General features: G+C 43.7%; 1 protein-coding gene across 1 annotated transcript in view; it reads right to left on the bottom strand.

Moving 5' to 3' along the window:
• LOC140909195 (centrosomal P4.1-associated protein-like) overlaps positions 1-17,141 on the bottom strand; it is a 71,239-nt gene that overhangs the window by 5,124 nt on the left and 48,974 nt on the right. The window contains 7 exon segments of the mRNA XM_073337918.1: positions 1,548-1,652; positions 3,840-3,995; positions 4,294-4,400; positions 4,700-4,814; positions 5,148-5,306; positions 7,458-7,604; positions 8,752-8,967. Coding sequence (XP_073194019.1) covers positions 1,548-1,652; positions 3,840-3,995; positions 4,294-4,400; positions 4,700-4,814; positions 5,148-5,306; positions 7,458-7,604; positions 8,752-8,967 — 1,005 coding nt within the window.

The following is a 17,141-nucleotide window of genomic DNA, read 5'->3' as shown; positions in this document are numbered from 1 at the left end:
TTACTTCCAGACAACGTGACCCCATTAGAAGCACTTCAGCTCTATGGAGGCTAAATTTGCTGCATGCAGAGAGCCCCTGGGAAATCACCCAAGACCACTTGACAAGCAGACAGTGAACACATCACCAGTGTACTCTTTTGCAGCTGATGTGTTTGTCAGAGGAGACCTGCGGTCTAGCAGAACCTCTAATTAACCCAAGCAGACTTTGCTGGAGTCACTAGGGCAGCTACTTCTGGTCATCAGGTTGCATTGATTTACATAACACAATCCATTTAGTGAAATCCCAGTGGAGGAGGCAGTCAGAAGAGCTGTGCCTTAACTCTACCGTATGGCGCCAGTGTCATAAGCCATTCCTCATGGGAAAGGAAAGTCATGAACAGGAGAGAGGAGGAATACAAAAAATTTTGCAGGGAGGAAGAGAGGAAAGTAGGGCTTCCCAAAACAGGCATCGTAATGGATACTTGGGACAATATTTTTATTTAAATGTAATTGTATTCAAAGATGCCTGGGTAATAACTCAAAATTGTTATGAAGAACACTTTAACACGAAGTATTGTTATTCAGAGGTCCAAGTGCATTAGGGTGGCTGTTAATGTCTTGCTCCACCTTTAATGCCATCACATCCCTCTATCCCATTTCTCTAGCCCTCCCCATCCCCCACAAAAAACAAGCCCAGAACTCTTGACTTTATGAGCTGAAAGAAGTGGTGAAAATGCTTAATCTTTTCATGATTCTTTTCCTTTCCAGATGCAGAACTACAGGTCCTGCATTTGCTACTTCTGTGAGAAGGAACTGTGACAGGTATAGGCTGCCAGAGCCCATCTTAATAATAACTGTGAAGAGTTGGTGGTCTCTGGCCAGTCCCCACCAGCCAGGCAGTATCTACATCACGGAAACTCCCATTAAAACACAACTGGCATTAATTGACACCCTCATTGGTAGCTTTTGCAGAGAGGCCTAGGACTGAATGGACATGAGGAATGAACTAATGTCTCATGCCTTAAGCCCTGGTGTGTGCCAGAAAACTGACCCATACCTGACAATGGATCCCCCCTAAATTAGTGTTGAAAACAGTTTAATAGGACAAGACTGTTTGTAGCAATGTTACACAGGAGTTGGCGGGAGCCTGGGTGCAAGTCTCAACCACACTTCCTGTAATGGCATTGGAAAGAGGGCTGCCCAATCCATGCAAGCAGTTAAACACCACACCTAGGTAGCACTTTTTCATCAGTAGATGGTAGCTGTCATTATCTGCAGTTTACAAATGGGGTATCTGAGGCAGACAGGATAAGTGACTTGCCAAAGGTCACATGGTGAATCAGTGGCGGAGCTGGGAACAAAATCCAGGTGTCTGGATTCCGAGCCCATTAGTTAATCAAATTTCCCATAACATATGGTGTGATCTTTACATTTTTGCTTTCCTGTGGAAAAGGGAAACTTCTCTTACAAAACGTTCTCTAGAGCCTGTGTAACGGTAATTCATAGCCATAGCAGGGATCCTACTGGTCACCTCTTTTCTATCCTGACATCGGTGTAAGGTCCCTTACCTTGCCATCTGCATACTCTATTTTTTCTCGCACCTCCTCATCACTCTTTTTGCTTTCTTCATATAGTGAAGATCTTCTGGATAATGTTGATTTTGGACGAAAATTCTACGGAAACATTACAGTCCCTGTTATATTGTTACATGAACATAGAGTTTTGCTAATATTTTTGCTAATCTTAATCAACTCTGCCAAAAATATGGTAATCAGGAGAGCATTACTATGGGAGACAAGCACGGCACAGAAGGGTGAGACACAGGGCCCTGTTCTCATTTACATGGAGGCCCCTTCAGGCTGCTCTGGCTGCATAAAATGGCCTTAAGTTATATTTACACCCACGGTGTAAAGGGCCCTCAGTGTAAGTGAGAATCAGGCCCACAGTGTCCAGACCCATGCTGAACCAATATTAGCTACAATCAGGGAGTGTGCGTGCTTTGTTTTGGAGGCAGAAATCCAATGGAACAAAAAGTCTTTCTCCTGGCAGGGTAGTAACCCATTCAGGTGAGCAACACAAGAGGGAAACAGTCAACTGAAGACAGTTTAGGGTGTGAGAGTGAGCTAGCACCCAAAATCACAGAGCCTCTCAGTTCCAGCTAGCAAGGGGGTCACAAGAATATCCTGATCTGGTGTGTTCTGGTTCACCAAAGAATGTCACATGAGGTCTTAAATGAAAGCGAGGGTCACATTGGCCATTGATACCTCTGTGAAATGGATGTGAAGATACTACGTAAGGAGTTACATATCTATGCTAAAAATATGTTCTTAGATTCTGTATTACAGCAGAGGTGGAGAAACAGGTGTCCTGTCAGAAAAAAAGATATTTATTCATCTGTTTCTCTGTTGCAGATAAATTAAGCATCATAAGCTAACACAATGGAAGCACATTTACATATGAAATCAACAGGGAGACATGAAATCAACAGGAAAGAGCATACAGAAAAAGCAAGTGATGGGTTATCCCATCTCAGAGTATAGACAATCAACTTTGGAGATATAGGTAGAAGGCAAAAGGTAGCAACCTGCACCTAGGAAGTAAACAGGTAGTGTGTTTACATTCATGAAAATGGGACCTTAATAAGCCTTGACTGAAGACGCTGAAAAAGGCTTTGGGTGAGATAAACTAGACAGGAAGTTAACCCAATAGTTAAGTTTAGTCTCTAGAAAGCATGTCATGATTTTGTTTTATATATCACCCTTTTGTTCCATTATCCTTACTCACTATCTCTTGAACCTTTGTTAATAAACTTCTTGTTCTCACTATACATAAAACTCAGTGATGAGGTATTAAACAAGGTGCTGATTCTGAGTTGAATCATACAAATTGGTGTGTACACTGTTCCCCTGGGGACTGCAGCCCTGATATTTTCGAGAGTGTTCAGTGGAGAAGGGGCTGGATGCTACAGGGCAAATGCTTCAAAGGAGTTCAGGGACTGGGGTGCACCTACTGTTAAGCTGCAAGGCAAAGGAAGGGCTGGCACAGCCCAGAGGAGAGGGCTTGGGTGGCTAACAGGCTGGAGGTATCAGGTTGCTAATACCCAGTTAAGCACAAGGAAGTCTCCCTCTCACTGGAGGCGGGGTGGGGGGTAACAAGGTGACCCACAATCCTGGAGACCCCGAGAACTGTCACAGCATTCCAGAAGCTGTGCACCCTCTCTGCAGCTCCTTAGCAATGCCTCTGCCCTCCCTGCCAAGATAAGGACTTCCCTCACCTTTTGTATTATTCATGCTTCTTCGATGGCATTTTCACCAGTGGTTCCCCTTCTCTCTGAATTTAACTGTCTTCCAAATCCAGATTTCCTAACTGTGGCCCAGAACACTTTGGGGTTTTCTCTGCTGCCTGCCAATGTATGCCAAGATATCTTCAAAGGGCCAGAGTGCTGCTTTTGCAGCAAAGCCTTCTGGGGCACATTAGCAATGTCAGGCAATGACAGAAAACACGTACTCTGAAGACAGCTGTGGCAACAAAACCGTAGGTAAAAAAATATTTAGTTTTGCTTAAGCTTTGCACTGCAGCTATGAGCAGTCCCAAGCCTTGCAGAGAGAACAATCCGGCTTCCTACCCCAACAAGGTCATATGCATTTTCATCAGGCAACAGAAGGCAAGGCCTGAACTAACATTAACCCTGGAAAGAAATGTGATGGTAGGAAAGGAGGCTGCAATGGAGGGTTCTGTTGCCCCAGGTGTATTTTATTTTGCTTGGATTGATGAAACAACATTTCAGCGCACGGTTGCATGGCTGGAGCTACGGGTGTCGAAGATCAGTACGTGAGCCAGTATCTAGAATTAGCTCAAACCTTTGCTTCAGCATCCAGTAAAGCACAAAAACCTTCTGCTGCTGGTTTGCTGCCACTTGGGATTATGCTGTTTCTCCTGGAGAGTGTCACAGAGGCTGTTTGATCCCAAGGTTTAAGTGATTTTTCAGTCCTTTTAAGGCACAGATTTTCTTTCTCCTGTGTCAAGATCAAAATATTAAATTGCAACGTAAACCTCCTTAAGACAAATCGTTATAAAGGGTTATTTTCACAGAGAAACATACCATGGGATTTGTAAGATGTCGCTATATTGTTTTAAGTACAATCAGCACCAACAGACGGGAGGAAAAATGAAGCAGGCTGAATACTTGGCCCCATGAAGACAATGGTAATTTTGCCAATGATTTAAATGGGACTAGGATTTAGCTCAGTGTCTGTGAAAGCTGAAGTATAAATCTTGCTGGATGATTAAATATATCTATATGGATAAATATACCTGTGTTTCCTCATTGTTACTGCAGGATGCAGAGCTACAAACTTCATCGCTCTGGTTGCGAAAGAGGACTGTGTCCTCTGAACTACCTGAGGTGGATGAAAATCTGCCTACAGGGTGTGGAAAGAAAAACAGATTCAAAAGGTCAGTGCAGGCCTAGGAAAGTGCCCAGTCATACAACTGCCCCGGTGTTGTTTCAGAGTCCATTTAAAAAATACTGACTTTCAGATTCATGCAACGCGTTGTTTATTGCCGCAATAATATCATTCTTGTTGACAGCAACACTTGGTGCTGCCTCCTCCTGGAGCAAAAGAAAGAAGCTGTACACTCACCTGCAGACCACTGCTGACAGGTGGAAAGTTCCCACAAATCATAGCCATAAAAACGTAGGGCTTGCGGGAAATCTTACCTTTTATGTAAGAAGATGAGTTGGTTTCCTTAGACACAGTCAAGTGTGAGACGGGAAGTATAGGTGACTTCCTGCCATAGGTTCTTTGTTCATTATGAAATGATTGACGCATAACCTAAAACAAAATTTTAGACAAATATACAGTCCTACCATCTCTGTAACTTGGCAATTCTCAGTGTATGAATGGTCATGTGTGAACTTCTCCTGGGCTGTCAAGAAATGAAGCTTGTACCATAAATAACCAATATGGTATCTACAATTTGTTTCTATTCAACTGTCTACCTCTCCCCAAACATAAGCATATTGCTTGTTATCTTAGATTGTAAACTCTTTGGGGCAGCACGTGTCATAATGGATCCATGATCCCAACCAGCGCCTCTGAGCAATATCATAATATAAACAGTAAATAATCATAACAATCAGAATAGTTGCACTATTAACTAGTTACCTTCTCTGGCTCAAATGGTGTTAATCTTCCTTGATGGGATGTTCTCCTGCCAGTGGGTGTTGTACTTCTGCTATGAAAGTGATTAGATGGTGTCTTTTCTCTGGGTTCCCTGGTTACTGATTTCAAAGACTCGGTCCTTTGCACTCGGTCCTTCATTGCCTGAAATGCATTCAATACTTTTGCATTAAATATACACCGTCATGTTAAAAAAATCACACTGAAGTCATTCTGTAAAAGTAGCAAAATAATTTGCTTATTTCAAAAATGTTAGATTTTTTTTTAAATTTACTTTTCACTATTTTTGCTGTTTGTTTACTTTTTACGTTTCTCTCTCTGCTTGGAAAATGGAAGTGGACAAGCCACTTTCACTTTTGTTTCTAAGCAGTTTCATTTTCTGGTTCTTGTGAAGCTGGAAAAACCCTGTGAAAGGTTGCAATCACAGCAGCAGGATGTTCACATATTAAGCACTTATAGATTCATAGGGTGAAATCTGGCCCTACTGAAGTGAATGGCAAAACTCCCATTGACATCACTGGGGCCAAGATTTAACTCACAGTTTTTAAGGCCAGACGGAGCCATAACAATTGCCTTGGGTAAAATTTTTCAAAAGCCCTTATGTGACTTTGGAGCCGAAGCCTCATTTTCAAAAATGCCATAGGCATCCAGGAGCTAAAGTCCCACTGACTTTCAGTGTGACTCAGAAGCAGTGCTAGCCCATTGGAGGCCCTAAGCAGGAATATTTTGCCCGCCCCCAACACATAATAAAAAGCGAAAGGGGGCACCCTTGAGCTGCTCGGGCCCTAAACAATTGCTTAGTCTGCTTATGCCTAGCACCAGCTCTGATGTGACTTAGTCTCTTTTGAAAATGGGGATTTAGGATCCCAAGTCTCTTAGGTGCTTCTGAAAATTGAATCCCGACTCTGACCTCATACGTAACACAGACCATAGAATTTCACCCAGTAATTCCTGCATCAGCTCATAGCTTCTAGTTGAACTAGAGCATATTGTTTAGAAAGACACCAAGTCTTGAGGATAAACATCCAATCTAGGCCACCCCATTCAAAAGTGGGAAAATGACAAGCTAATAGTTCACACACGATATAAATGCTGCCCCTCTGTGTCTGTGCACATTACACAATACAGTCGTTATTCACCTGATCACATTTTACTTCACAAATAACATAATACAGAATTTTAAGGGTTTTTTCCTAAAATCTTCCTGACATCTCTATTCACGTTGCACAGTAACCTCATTTCACAAGTAACTGCCTTTTACATGTTTTTAAATTCCAAGTTAGTTCAGTGACTGGGCAGGCAAATGCGGTAATTGCTGCAGCTACTGTGGGAAGTAGCTTCCAGTCCGTCCGTGGATGTTAGAACGTATTTGTGTCTTGAGATCATTAACTGCAGAGACAGGAGGAATCTCAGTTCATCTGACTGACAAGGCACAGATTTAGACTAGATATAAAAAGAAAGGCAGGGGAAGGATTATTATTGGGATGTTCAAATGGAGACAAAACAAAAAAGTTACAACTTGAAGCCAGGAGGAGGAAAATTCTAACTAGATATTTAGGAAAAAGTTCTTAAAAGTGAGACGCATCAGACAATGGTGTAATCCAGCCACAGAAGAGCAGTCAAAGGGCTATCACTATGAGCCCAGTGCTGCACTCATTATGGTCAAATGGGAGTTTTGCCATTGATTTGACGGGAAGTAGGATTAGGTCTGATGTGCACTAAAGAGAAATTGGGTTTCACGCTTCGGGCCAAATTCTGTGTGGTCTCTTTTGTAATTATGCAATGCCTGAAACAGTGAAAATACTGGATTTCAGCTTTAGAGACAAGGCTGCAGAGAGCTCATGAAAGGAGACCTCACAGCCTCCCGTATGCCATGGTGCAATTCTTTAGTCTCTCTCTCTTCAGGGCCAAAGAGTCAGGGAGGGTTTGGGGAAGGGGAAGCTGGAAGAGTGGGTGGGGCAAGACTACTAGATCCTCACACTGTGCAAATTCAAGGGCCAAAACCATGCATTGGGGCAGGGGCACAGTACGCTGTGATAACTACAAAGAGGCAATTCAGTTATGCTTAAAATAGGAGACAGATGATTGTCTCACACCAGTATGGAGTTAGGAAGAGTGCAAGGAAAACTTTACTACTGAGTCATAACAGGGGGCCATGTAGAAAAGGTGACCCCACATATCTGGACACTTTGATTTACATACATTTTGGTCCCAGAAATCATTTTCTAAAATAAGTCTCATGTTAAACTGTGGAAATGTGCCTGTTTGCAATAAGGACCCGAGTTTTGTCCATACTTTCATATTCACATCTCTGGGGGCGTGTTTCTCCACTGGCGTTTTCCTCCCCACCGGAGTGGTGCTGCGACTCTTCTGGCTACCTCGCAATGGCCTTTCTTCTAGGTTAGCCAGAGATGATGTCCCTCTCAAAATAGCTTCTGAAACCTAATGGAGAATTTATGATAAACAAAGCAATGGTTTAGCCGTCACATCTAACACAACCAGTCACTTCATCTTGTACCTGGTGAAAAAACTCAAATCAAACCTTCACATTGGCTGAGGTAACAAGGCAATATGACATAAATACACAGCTAGCGACTATTCAGTCAGCTAGACCACAGGAGGGTGGGCAGGAGTAGGTGGCACCTGTTTCCCCCCAAGCAAAGAGATCAATACGGCATGGAAATCCCTCACTAGGTGCCTGGAGTTGGAAAACTTAATGGCTCTGATAGGAGATAAAACAGAATCACCCTAAGTTTACACTCAAAGGACTAGATCCCCAATCTGGTCAAGTTATGCTTCTCTGAGCCTGGGGCTAGCCAGGGACAGGATGGTCCCCAGCATAAGTTACAGCAGCCTCAGGGTCATGTCCCATATACAGCACCCTTATGCCGCCTGAGGATTCTCCAGCCCAGAGGGAATCTTCAGAGGCTGAAAGCCCAGGCTTTATGGTTTTTTTGCACCACCAGAGCAGGCCAACGCAGGTGGAGTGGGGGCCAGAATCTAGACCAAAATGTCCAGTGTATTTTGCCTTCCCTAGCTCTTGCTTTGTTTGGGATTGTTATACAGTTTTGCTCCGTACCGGTGTCCTTTATGTTGCATACAGCACAGCTGGAATCATCTTTGTGTGTGACCTTCACTATGCATAAGAAGAAGCGTCCTCAGAAGTAACAGGCAGATTTCAGTCAAGTTAAAAATCAAAATTAAATTTGAATATGGGATTACATTTTCTGAAGTAGCCTAAGGGAGTTAGGGGCTTAATTTTCATTAATGCTATATTAAAATTACATTAAAATATATAAAGATTATTTACCATTTCCCTTACTTTTTCAAGTGAAATTGGTGGTTCCAGGCACCTTGTAAAGAAGAATAGAGTTACTGTCATTTACAAACGGAAGGATGGCCCAGTGGTTAGGGTACTAGCCTACGACTGGTTATGTCCCTGAGAATAATTGGCTAAGAGGGAGAGAGGAGTATGCACATGCACTCCTGAATCTGAAGAAATCTCAAAGCTTTGAATTGCTCTGACATTGGTATACCAGACACTTCCACTGCTCAGACAACCACCCACAGACAACAGATCCTTCAGTACCGGGGTTTCTGATTTTCTGCTTATGAAATCCACAGCTCCAGATTTCTTTTCTGCTTCCAGCCTCTGATGCTCTGAAACTCTGAGCTCATCTCGAAGCTCCAGGTTCTGTTTGGTCAGCATCTCAATCTGATTTTTTAGCTTGCCATGGGCAGCCTGCCAGCGGGACTCATTTCTCCTGAACTCCTCCTGGAGCCCTGCAATCTGCTGTTTTAACATCTGTTATTAGAGAAAGGCATATAACATTAGTGCACCAGTCCAGACGAGGAAAGCGCATCTCATGCATTTGGAAAGATGCATGAAATCTATTGTTTTGCTTAAAGCTTTATTGAAAATTTTTATTATGACATAAACGCACACAAAACAAAATCACACAAGATCTACCAAAATACACAGCAATAAACAAAACAGACAACAACAAAAAATCCATGCTGCAGAAGAGCCAGAGAAAAGGAGCCTAAGAAAAAGGAGTAGCTATTAGCCCCCTACAGTATTTAAGGTGTACTGACAAGCATCTACAGCAGTGAGATATTCAGCCAACAACGGATGATTTTAGAAATGCTGAACACCCACTGTAAATGATGTCAGTTGAAGTTGCAGGAGATCAATGCCTTTCAAAATCAGGTCCTAACATTCCAACCATCAAGGAGCATCTCGCTGTGTTTACATAAAAAAAAAAAAAAGAAAGATTTTCTTTAAGTGGCTTGGACTGATGGAACAATCTGACTGATTCAGGTTCTGATCCTAAAGAGTCTAGAACATCCACAACTCTTGCTGACGTCAATGACAACTCAAGCCTGGATGTCTTTCTAAAACACATGCTGAGCTCAAACAGAAGTTATGGGCTTGATGCAGAGATTAGTAGATGACATGAGGTTCTTGGGCCTGTGTTATGCAGGAGGTCAGCCTAAATGATCATAATGGTTCCTTCTGATCCTAAAATAAAAATCTATGAATCTATGACCAAGCCATTTTAGAAATACATTTAAGCATATGTCTCCTTAGACATGCACTGCCCCTTTATTAACCCTGCACCTTTAAATGTAAAGGAGTGGATGAGCAAAGATCTCAAGCCTTTCCTTTGCTCAGGGAGAAGTACACCTAAGGCTTAATTGTAATCTGTCATTTTGACAAATAGGGAGGAACTGATTGAGAATTTGAAAGTGGAAGGCAGCTTGGGTGAAAGTGATCATGAAATGATAGAGTTCATGATTCTAAGGAATGGTAGGAGGGAGAACAGCAAAATAAAGACAATGGATTTCAAGAAGGCAGACTTCAGCAAAATCAGGGAGTTGGTAGGTAAGATCCCATGGGAAGCAAGTCTAAGGGGAAAAACACTAAAAGACAGTTCACAGTTTTTCAAAGAGACATTATTAAGGGCACAAGAGAAAACGATCCCACTGCGTAGGAAAGATAGGAAGTATGGCAATAGATCACCCTGGCTTAACCAGGAGATCTTCAATGTTCTTAAAATAAATAAAGAGCCCTACAAAAATTGGAAACTAGGTCAAATTACAAATGATGAATGTAAAGAAATAACACAAGTATGCAGGGACAAAATTAGAAAGGCCAAAGCACAAAACAAGATCAAACTAGCTGGAGACATAAAGGGTAACAAGAAAATATTCTGCAAATACACTAGAAGGAAGAGGAAGACCAAGGACAGGGTAGGCCTGTTACTCGATTCAGGGTGTGGGGGGGAAATAATAACAGAAAATATGGAAATGGCAGAGGTGCTTAATGTCTTATTTGTTTCAGTTTTCACCAAGAAGGTTGGTGGTGATTGGACATCCAACATAGTGAATGCCAGTGAAAATGAGGTAGGATCAGAAAAGGCTAAAATAGGGAAAGAACAAGTTAAAAATTATTTGGACAAATTAGATGTCCTCAAGTCACCAGGCCCTAATGAAATGCATCCTAAAATACTCAAGGAGCTGACTGAGGAGATATCTGAGCCATTAGCGATTATTTTTGAAAAGTCGTGGAAGACGGGAGAGATTCCAGAAGAATGGAAAAGGGCAAATATAGTGCCAATCTAAAAAAAGGGAAATAAGAACAACCCAGGGAATTACAGACCAGTCATCTTAACTTCTGTACTCAGAAAGATAATGGATCAAATAATTAAGCAAACATCTAGAAGATAATAAGGTGGTAAGTAACGATCAGCATGGATCTGTTAAAAACAAATCATGTCAAACCAACCAGATAGCTTTCTTTGACAGGGTAACAAGCCTTGTGGATGGGGGGAAGCGGTACACATGGTATATCTTGACTTTAGTAAAGCTTTTGATACTGTCTCGCATGACCCTCTCATAAACAAACTAGGGAAATGCAACTTAGATGGAGCTACTATAAGGTGGGTGCAAAACTTGTTGGAAAACTGTTCCCAAAGATTTCAGAGTAACAGCCGTGTTAGTCTGTACTCGCGAAAAGAAAAGGAGTACTTGTGGCACCTTAGAGACTAACCAATTTATTTGAGCATGAGCTTTCGTGAGCTACAGCTCACTTCACCGATGAAGTGAGCTGTAGCTCACGAAAGCTCATGCTCAAATAAATTGGTTAGTCTCTAAGGTGCCACAAGTCCTCCTTTTCTTTTTGTTCCCAAAGAGTAGTTACCCGTGGTTCATAGTCATGCTGGAAGGGTACAATGAGAGGGGACCCACAGGGATCAGTTCTGGGTCCGGTTCTGTTCAATATCTTCATCAATGATTTAGATAATGGCATCCAGAATACACTTATAAAGTTTGTGCACGATAACAAGCTGAGAGGGGTTGCAAGTGCTTTGGAGGCTAGAATTATAATCAGGGGTGAAAGTAAGTCGAGTGATTTACCGTTATGCTGGGGCCAGCTCTGGCCCCCGGAAGGGGCGGGGCCTAGGGCAGAAGGGGTGGGGCCGATGGGGTCAGAGCCAGCCCCAGCCCACCCTGTAAGGTAAGTGCCGCCCGTCCTTCTCCTCCTCCTCCTACACCCCTCCCCCACCAGGGTAGCAGCGGCAGCTTCTGGGGCTATTTAAAGGGCCCGGGGCTCCTCTGCTTCTACCACCCCTTCCTTTAATTAGCCGCCAGACCCCTGGGGAAGCGGTGGGGCTCCAGCGGCTATTTAAAGGACCGGGGCGGCAGAGGCAGCTGGGGCCCTGGCCCTTTAAATAGCCCCTGGACCCCTGGGCTCTGGGGGCTATTTAAAGGGCCTGCGGCTCCCCTGCTTCTACTGCCCCGGTCCTTTAAATAGCCCCTGGAGCCCTGGAGTAGTGGTGGCAGGGCTCCGGTGGCTATTTAAAGGACTGGGGCGGTAGAAGCAGGGGAGCTGCGGGCCCTTTAAATAGCCATCAGAGCCCCGCAGCCGCTACCCCAGGGCTCCGGCAGCGGGGCTCTGGAGGCCATTTAAAGGGCCTGGGGCTCCGGCCACTGCTGGGAGCCCCAGGCCCTTTAAATTGCCCTCTGGGGAAGCTGGGCTGCCCCAGTACGGTGCACCGGCTCTTGCCGGTACACCGTACCGGGGCATTATAGTAGGGGGTTATAGTGTACCACTATAATCTGGGGTTATAGTGGACCACAAACTAAACATGAGTCGACAGTGTCACGCTGTTGCAAAAAAAGCAAACATTGTTCTGGGATGTATTAGCAGGAGTGTTGTAAGCAAGACACGAGAAGTAATTCTTCCCCTCTACTCTGCGCTGATTAGGCCTCAACTGGAGTACTGTGTCCAGTTCTGGGCGCCACATTTCAGGAAGGATGTGCACAAATTGGAGAGAGTCCACAGCTGAGAGGGGTTGCAAGTGCTTTGGAGGCTAGGATTATAATCAGGGGTGAAAGTAGCAACAAAAATGATTAAAGGTCTAGAAAACATGACCTATGAGGGAAGACTGAAAAAAATGGGTTTGTTTAGTCTGGAAAAGAAAAGACTGAGAGGGGACAGTCTTGATAACAGTTTTCAAGTATGTAAAAGGTTGTTACAAGGAGGAAGAAGAAAAATTGTTCTTCTTAACCTCTGAGGATAGGACAAGAAGCAATGGGCTAACAGTGCACCAAGGGAGGTTTAAGTTGGACATTGGGAAAAACTTCCTAACTGTCAGGGTGCTTAAGAAGTGGAATAAATTGCCTAGGCAGGTTGTGGAGTCTCCATCATTGGAGATTTTTAAGAGCAGGTTAGACAAGCTCCTGCCGGGGATGGTCTAGATAATATTTAGTCCTGCCACGAGTGCAGAGGACTGGATTAGATGACCTCTCGAGGACCCTTCCAGTTCTATGATCCTATGATTTTTGCTTGCACGAAGTGGTTTTGCATTCATTCTTCGTGTATTTCCAGACAAACTGAACTGTATATTTTAAATCCTTGACCCTTTAGAACAAAACCCTGCAAACCCCAACCCCCAACATTAGCAAAAGCAATGAGAAAAAGCAGCAGTTTTCCCATCCTCCCTCTCCTGTCTGTTCATCCTCTGCCTCCTTTCTTCCTTCAAGCACATAATTCTTTCTTCTTCTGCAACTTCACCATGAATAGCACATTGTCGGGTAGTGAAATTGTGATTTACCGCTTAATCTGCCAAACGTGGGACACTACTCCAAACTGAGGTGGACATAAGAAAACTATTTATTTATATATTTATGCACCCACCATTATGGCACTGGGGCACTTGATGTACATTGACAGGCTTGATCCTGCCCAAGGGCAGGTGTGTATTGTTGCTTGTATAAAAGCAGAAGGTGAAAAGTGATGAGCAGGCAAAGACAGCAGGGGTACCTGATCTTGCAAGAATGAGTGATGTTGTGTGTCCGCTACGTTACTAATGTAAGGCATTTGACTTAATCTTGCATGCAGTGTTGTTGTGGCCATGCTGGTCCCAGGACAGTGGCGAGACGAGATGGGTGAGGTAATATCTTTAGTAGAGAAGTTGGTCCAATAAAATATATTACCTCAACCACCTTGTGTCTCTTAATCCTGCAGGATCTTGTAATTGAAAAGATAGCACTATATAAAATCAATCTGTAGTCAGTGAGGAAGTGGGTGGGTGTGTGGGTGGGTGGGAGAGATGGGAACAGGGAATGGGGGTAAGAAAATTGGAATCATGTTTTGCTAAAGGGGGAAATGGGAACAGGGAATGGGAGTAAGGAAGTTGGAATCATGTTTGGCTAAGGGTAGGAATGGGAACAGGGACACAGGTGTAAGGCTCTGTGGTGTCAGAGCTGGGAAGGAGGATACTAAGGAAGGAAACTGGAATCATGCTTGCTGGAAGTTCACCCCAATAAACATTGAATTGTTTGCACCTTTGGACTTCGGGTATTGTTGCTCTCTGTTCATGCGAGAAGGACCAGGGAAGTAAGTGGGTGAACGAATAAGCCCCCTAACATCTTGGTGCCGGTGACTCGGATGCATCGCATTGGATAGGTGAGTGGCAGCCTCTAAGTCCCCCTCCCCAACAGTCCGCGCAGCTGCTTGGAGGGGGTATCGCGAACTCTCGTGATGGTAGTTGCGGGTTCTGGCAAGCCAGGGTAAAGGATTTTTTGGATAAATGGATAAGGGAGAACCAGGGCCCATACCAGGTACAGGGGTCAACCTGGGATGGGATTAAAAAGGAAATGGAGGAAGTGATAGGGGACCCAGGGGGATGGGGGGTGGCTGAGGAGCCCACCCTCCTTGGTACATGGGTAGTGGAAGAAGGTCTCTGCCCATGGGGACTGAATGCCTTCCAGGGAAAGGAGGCACTTCAGTCTGCTTGTGAGAGGTTTGAAGTAAGGGCAGCATTATGGGAAGCTGCCAGTCATCTTTCAAGTTTGGTGCTGCTTCAGCAAGGGCTGCTGAAGGGTTGTAAATTAGTTAGGTGTAGTTAAAGATGATTTGGCACAAAAGGGTTTAAAGTCAAAAGCAGAGTTAACAGACTACCTTTAGAGACTGGATCTGAGACTTGGTTCTGGGGGAGTGGAGAAAAAAAAAAGTTTCAAAGTGCAATCTGCATTTCCACACTCTTGTTTTTCTGAAGTTTTATTGGAGGGTACTTTGGATACTTATGTGAGATGTCAAGAAAGAAGTTTTTGTTTAATGATAAAACCCAGTCATATACATGTAACTGTATGTGCAACTCTGTGCAGTCACATTGGATGGAAGCTTGGTAATTAAATTTTCCAAGGGGGTCAGGTAGAGTGGCTACTACCACCACTACGCTTCTGTCCCCAGAAGCCTTTACAGCTATTCTGAGGGAAAATGGGCCCTTTTCCCACAGAAATGGTCTATAAGGGACTGCTGCAGGCAGCAGGCAGAGAGAGAATCTGATCAAAATTATCTGACTTTTGGGTAATGTAATCAAAATCACTAAAGGATGGAAGGGGTTTCTATTGGAACTTAACTTGGCTGCCCCTGGTTGTGTCTAGTTGTACAAGATGGAAGTGTAATCGGGGTACAGTTGTGTAAAAAGAGTAATCACAGTGCAAGGGATGTTAGGCAAAACAGAATTTTGTGTGTGTGCGCACAGGTAAAAGAAAAGGAAAAGGGGAGGAATGATGGGAACACTGAGCCTTGGGATGGCTCTGGGGGATTAGATTGTTGCTTTGGTGGGTGTGCATGAAAACTCTGTAGGCATGGGGGAGGCAATTACACCTAGTGTAAAATTAATATGGCTAATATAATGTATGGAGGTTAAACTATACGGAAGGAATGTGCATTTTCCCAGGACGTGTGCAGTGTATATTGGAGAAGGAGTAAAAGAAATGCAAATAAAACATGGTACTTAATTAAAATCCTAATTGGGCTCCAAAAGGAGCCACAATAGGTTGTGCTTTCTTTTTCAGATCTCTGTGTGTTTTGGAGCAGGAGATGAAAGTAATCAGAACTCTGGTGGAAGTAAAATGCTTCCCTTTTAAGACAGTGTCTGAGCTGCTAACAGCTTTGGATTCAGAAGCAAGCTAGTAAGCCTCTGTGTGTAAATGCAAATTACCTAGCTGATGGGCACAAAGGAGCTGCAAATAACGAATACATCTGGTCAGCAAACAAGCTACTAGAAGACTCAGATTATGGCCCTCCAGTAAAGGGAGGTGAAAAAAACAAGTCAAGCCTGAAAATAAGGGGGACAGGTTAACCTTAAGGTGTGTGTGTACAGTGCTAAAATCTGAAGCTGTGTCTCAGCTATTACCTGAGAATAAACTTAAAGCTTGGTACAGCAGAGAAACTATTGCAGACTTGGTCTGTTGTACAAGAGGGGAAACTGAGGTACACCATCTCATGAATTTCATAAATGACCAGTGAGTGAGGTAATTCACTAGCCTGACTATAGAACAAACTAAGGACAGCCTGGAGGTAATTCTTCTGTTTTTCCTGCAATTAGCAAGGAAATTTGTAAAAGAAAGTGGTATTATTATTAAGCAATAATCTGTCCCCACAGGGGGGTGGAAATTGTTTCTTTTGTTTTTCAGACACTCTACAAGCAAGCTGGCGCCAGCGGAAGAATAACTCAGAATACCATGGATCTATGTTTTGTGTTGTTTGTCTGTGGTGTTTGTCTTGTTGCTAGCATTCTTGGATTTCAATAAACACAAAACCTCATGATGTGGGTGGGGGATGGCTTCAAAAGGCTGACCTTCGGGGGGGGGGGGGGGGAAGATGTGTATGGGAATGCGAAATGCTCAACTAGGAGGCCAGCATCTGTGTAATAGCTACCGTGGTACCTGGAAATGGAATGGCAACTAAGGTGGCCCCCACAAGCCCTATGAAAATAATGAAAAGGGGAGGAGCTCACTGGGAATTAATGGAGGGGTGTGTAAAATAGTGTAAATCAATAGAAGATGTTTGGATGTGCCCCTCTCCTATGACTATAGAGGAGCAGGATCAATGGCCTATGCAAGGGGTGGACAATTGGGTGTACTGTGTATAAGGTGTTTTGCTGGGAATGTACATATTACTGGGGGCACAATTACACCAGCATAACTAAACTACACACATTTACATGCTGCTATCTGGACTTTGGTGCACAAATAGATCTGTGAATCTTATTGCTGTGAATAATCAAACCAGGGCATACTGCCTGATTCCATACCAAGTGGTCAAGCTGGTTTGGACAATATCCCATTTCTCTGTGAACATTCAATGGACTTATGATATGGACAAAAGCATGCAAAACTTGCAGGAGCAGCTTGTTGCAACTACCAGCAACTGGACACATAAGATCGTGACCTCGTCGAAGGAGGAGAGGCAGTGTTTTGGTGGTGTCTTGGATGTTGGATCATACTGCAGTGGTCAGGACTTGGTGTTGCTGTGGATTTTGAATTGTTAACGGTACTTGTGTTACGTTGCATAGGGAGATAACCTATAAGTAATGTAATAAGCCCTCCAAACCCTGCAGTGTACTAGACAACCTGGACCTAACCTTCTCGGGCCCACTATAATGGGAAGTCTGGAACACTAAT

This window comes from Lepidochelys kempii, chromosome 3 (genome assembly GCF_965140265.1).
Source record: "Lepidochelys kempii isolate rLepKem1 chromosome 3, rLepKem1.hap2, whole genome shotgun sequence".
NCBI lineage: Eukaryota > Metazoa > Chordata > Testudines > Cheloniidae > Lepidochelys > Lepidochelys kempii.
This window is presented reverse-complemented; position numbering and strand designations above follow the sequence as displayed.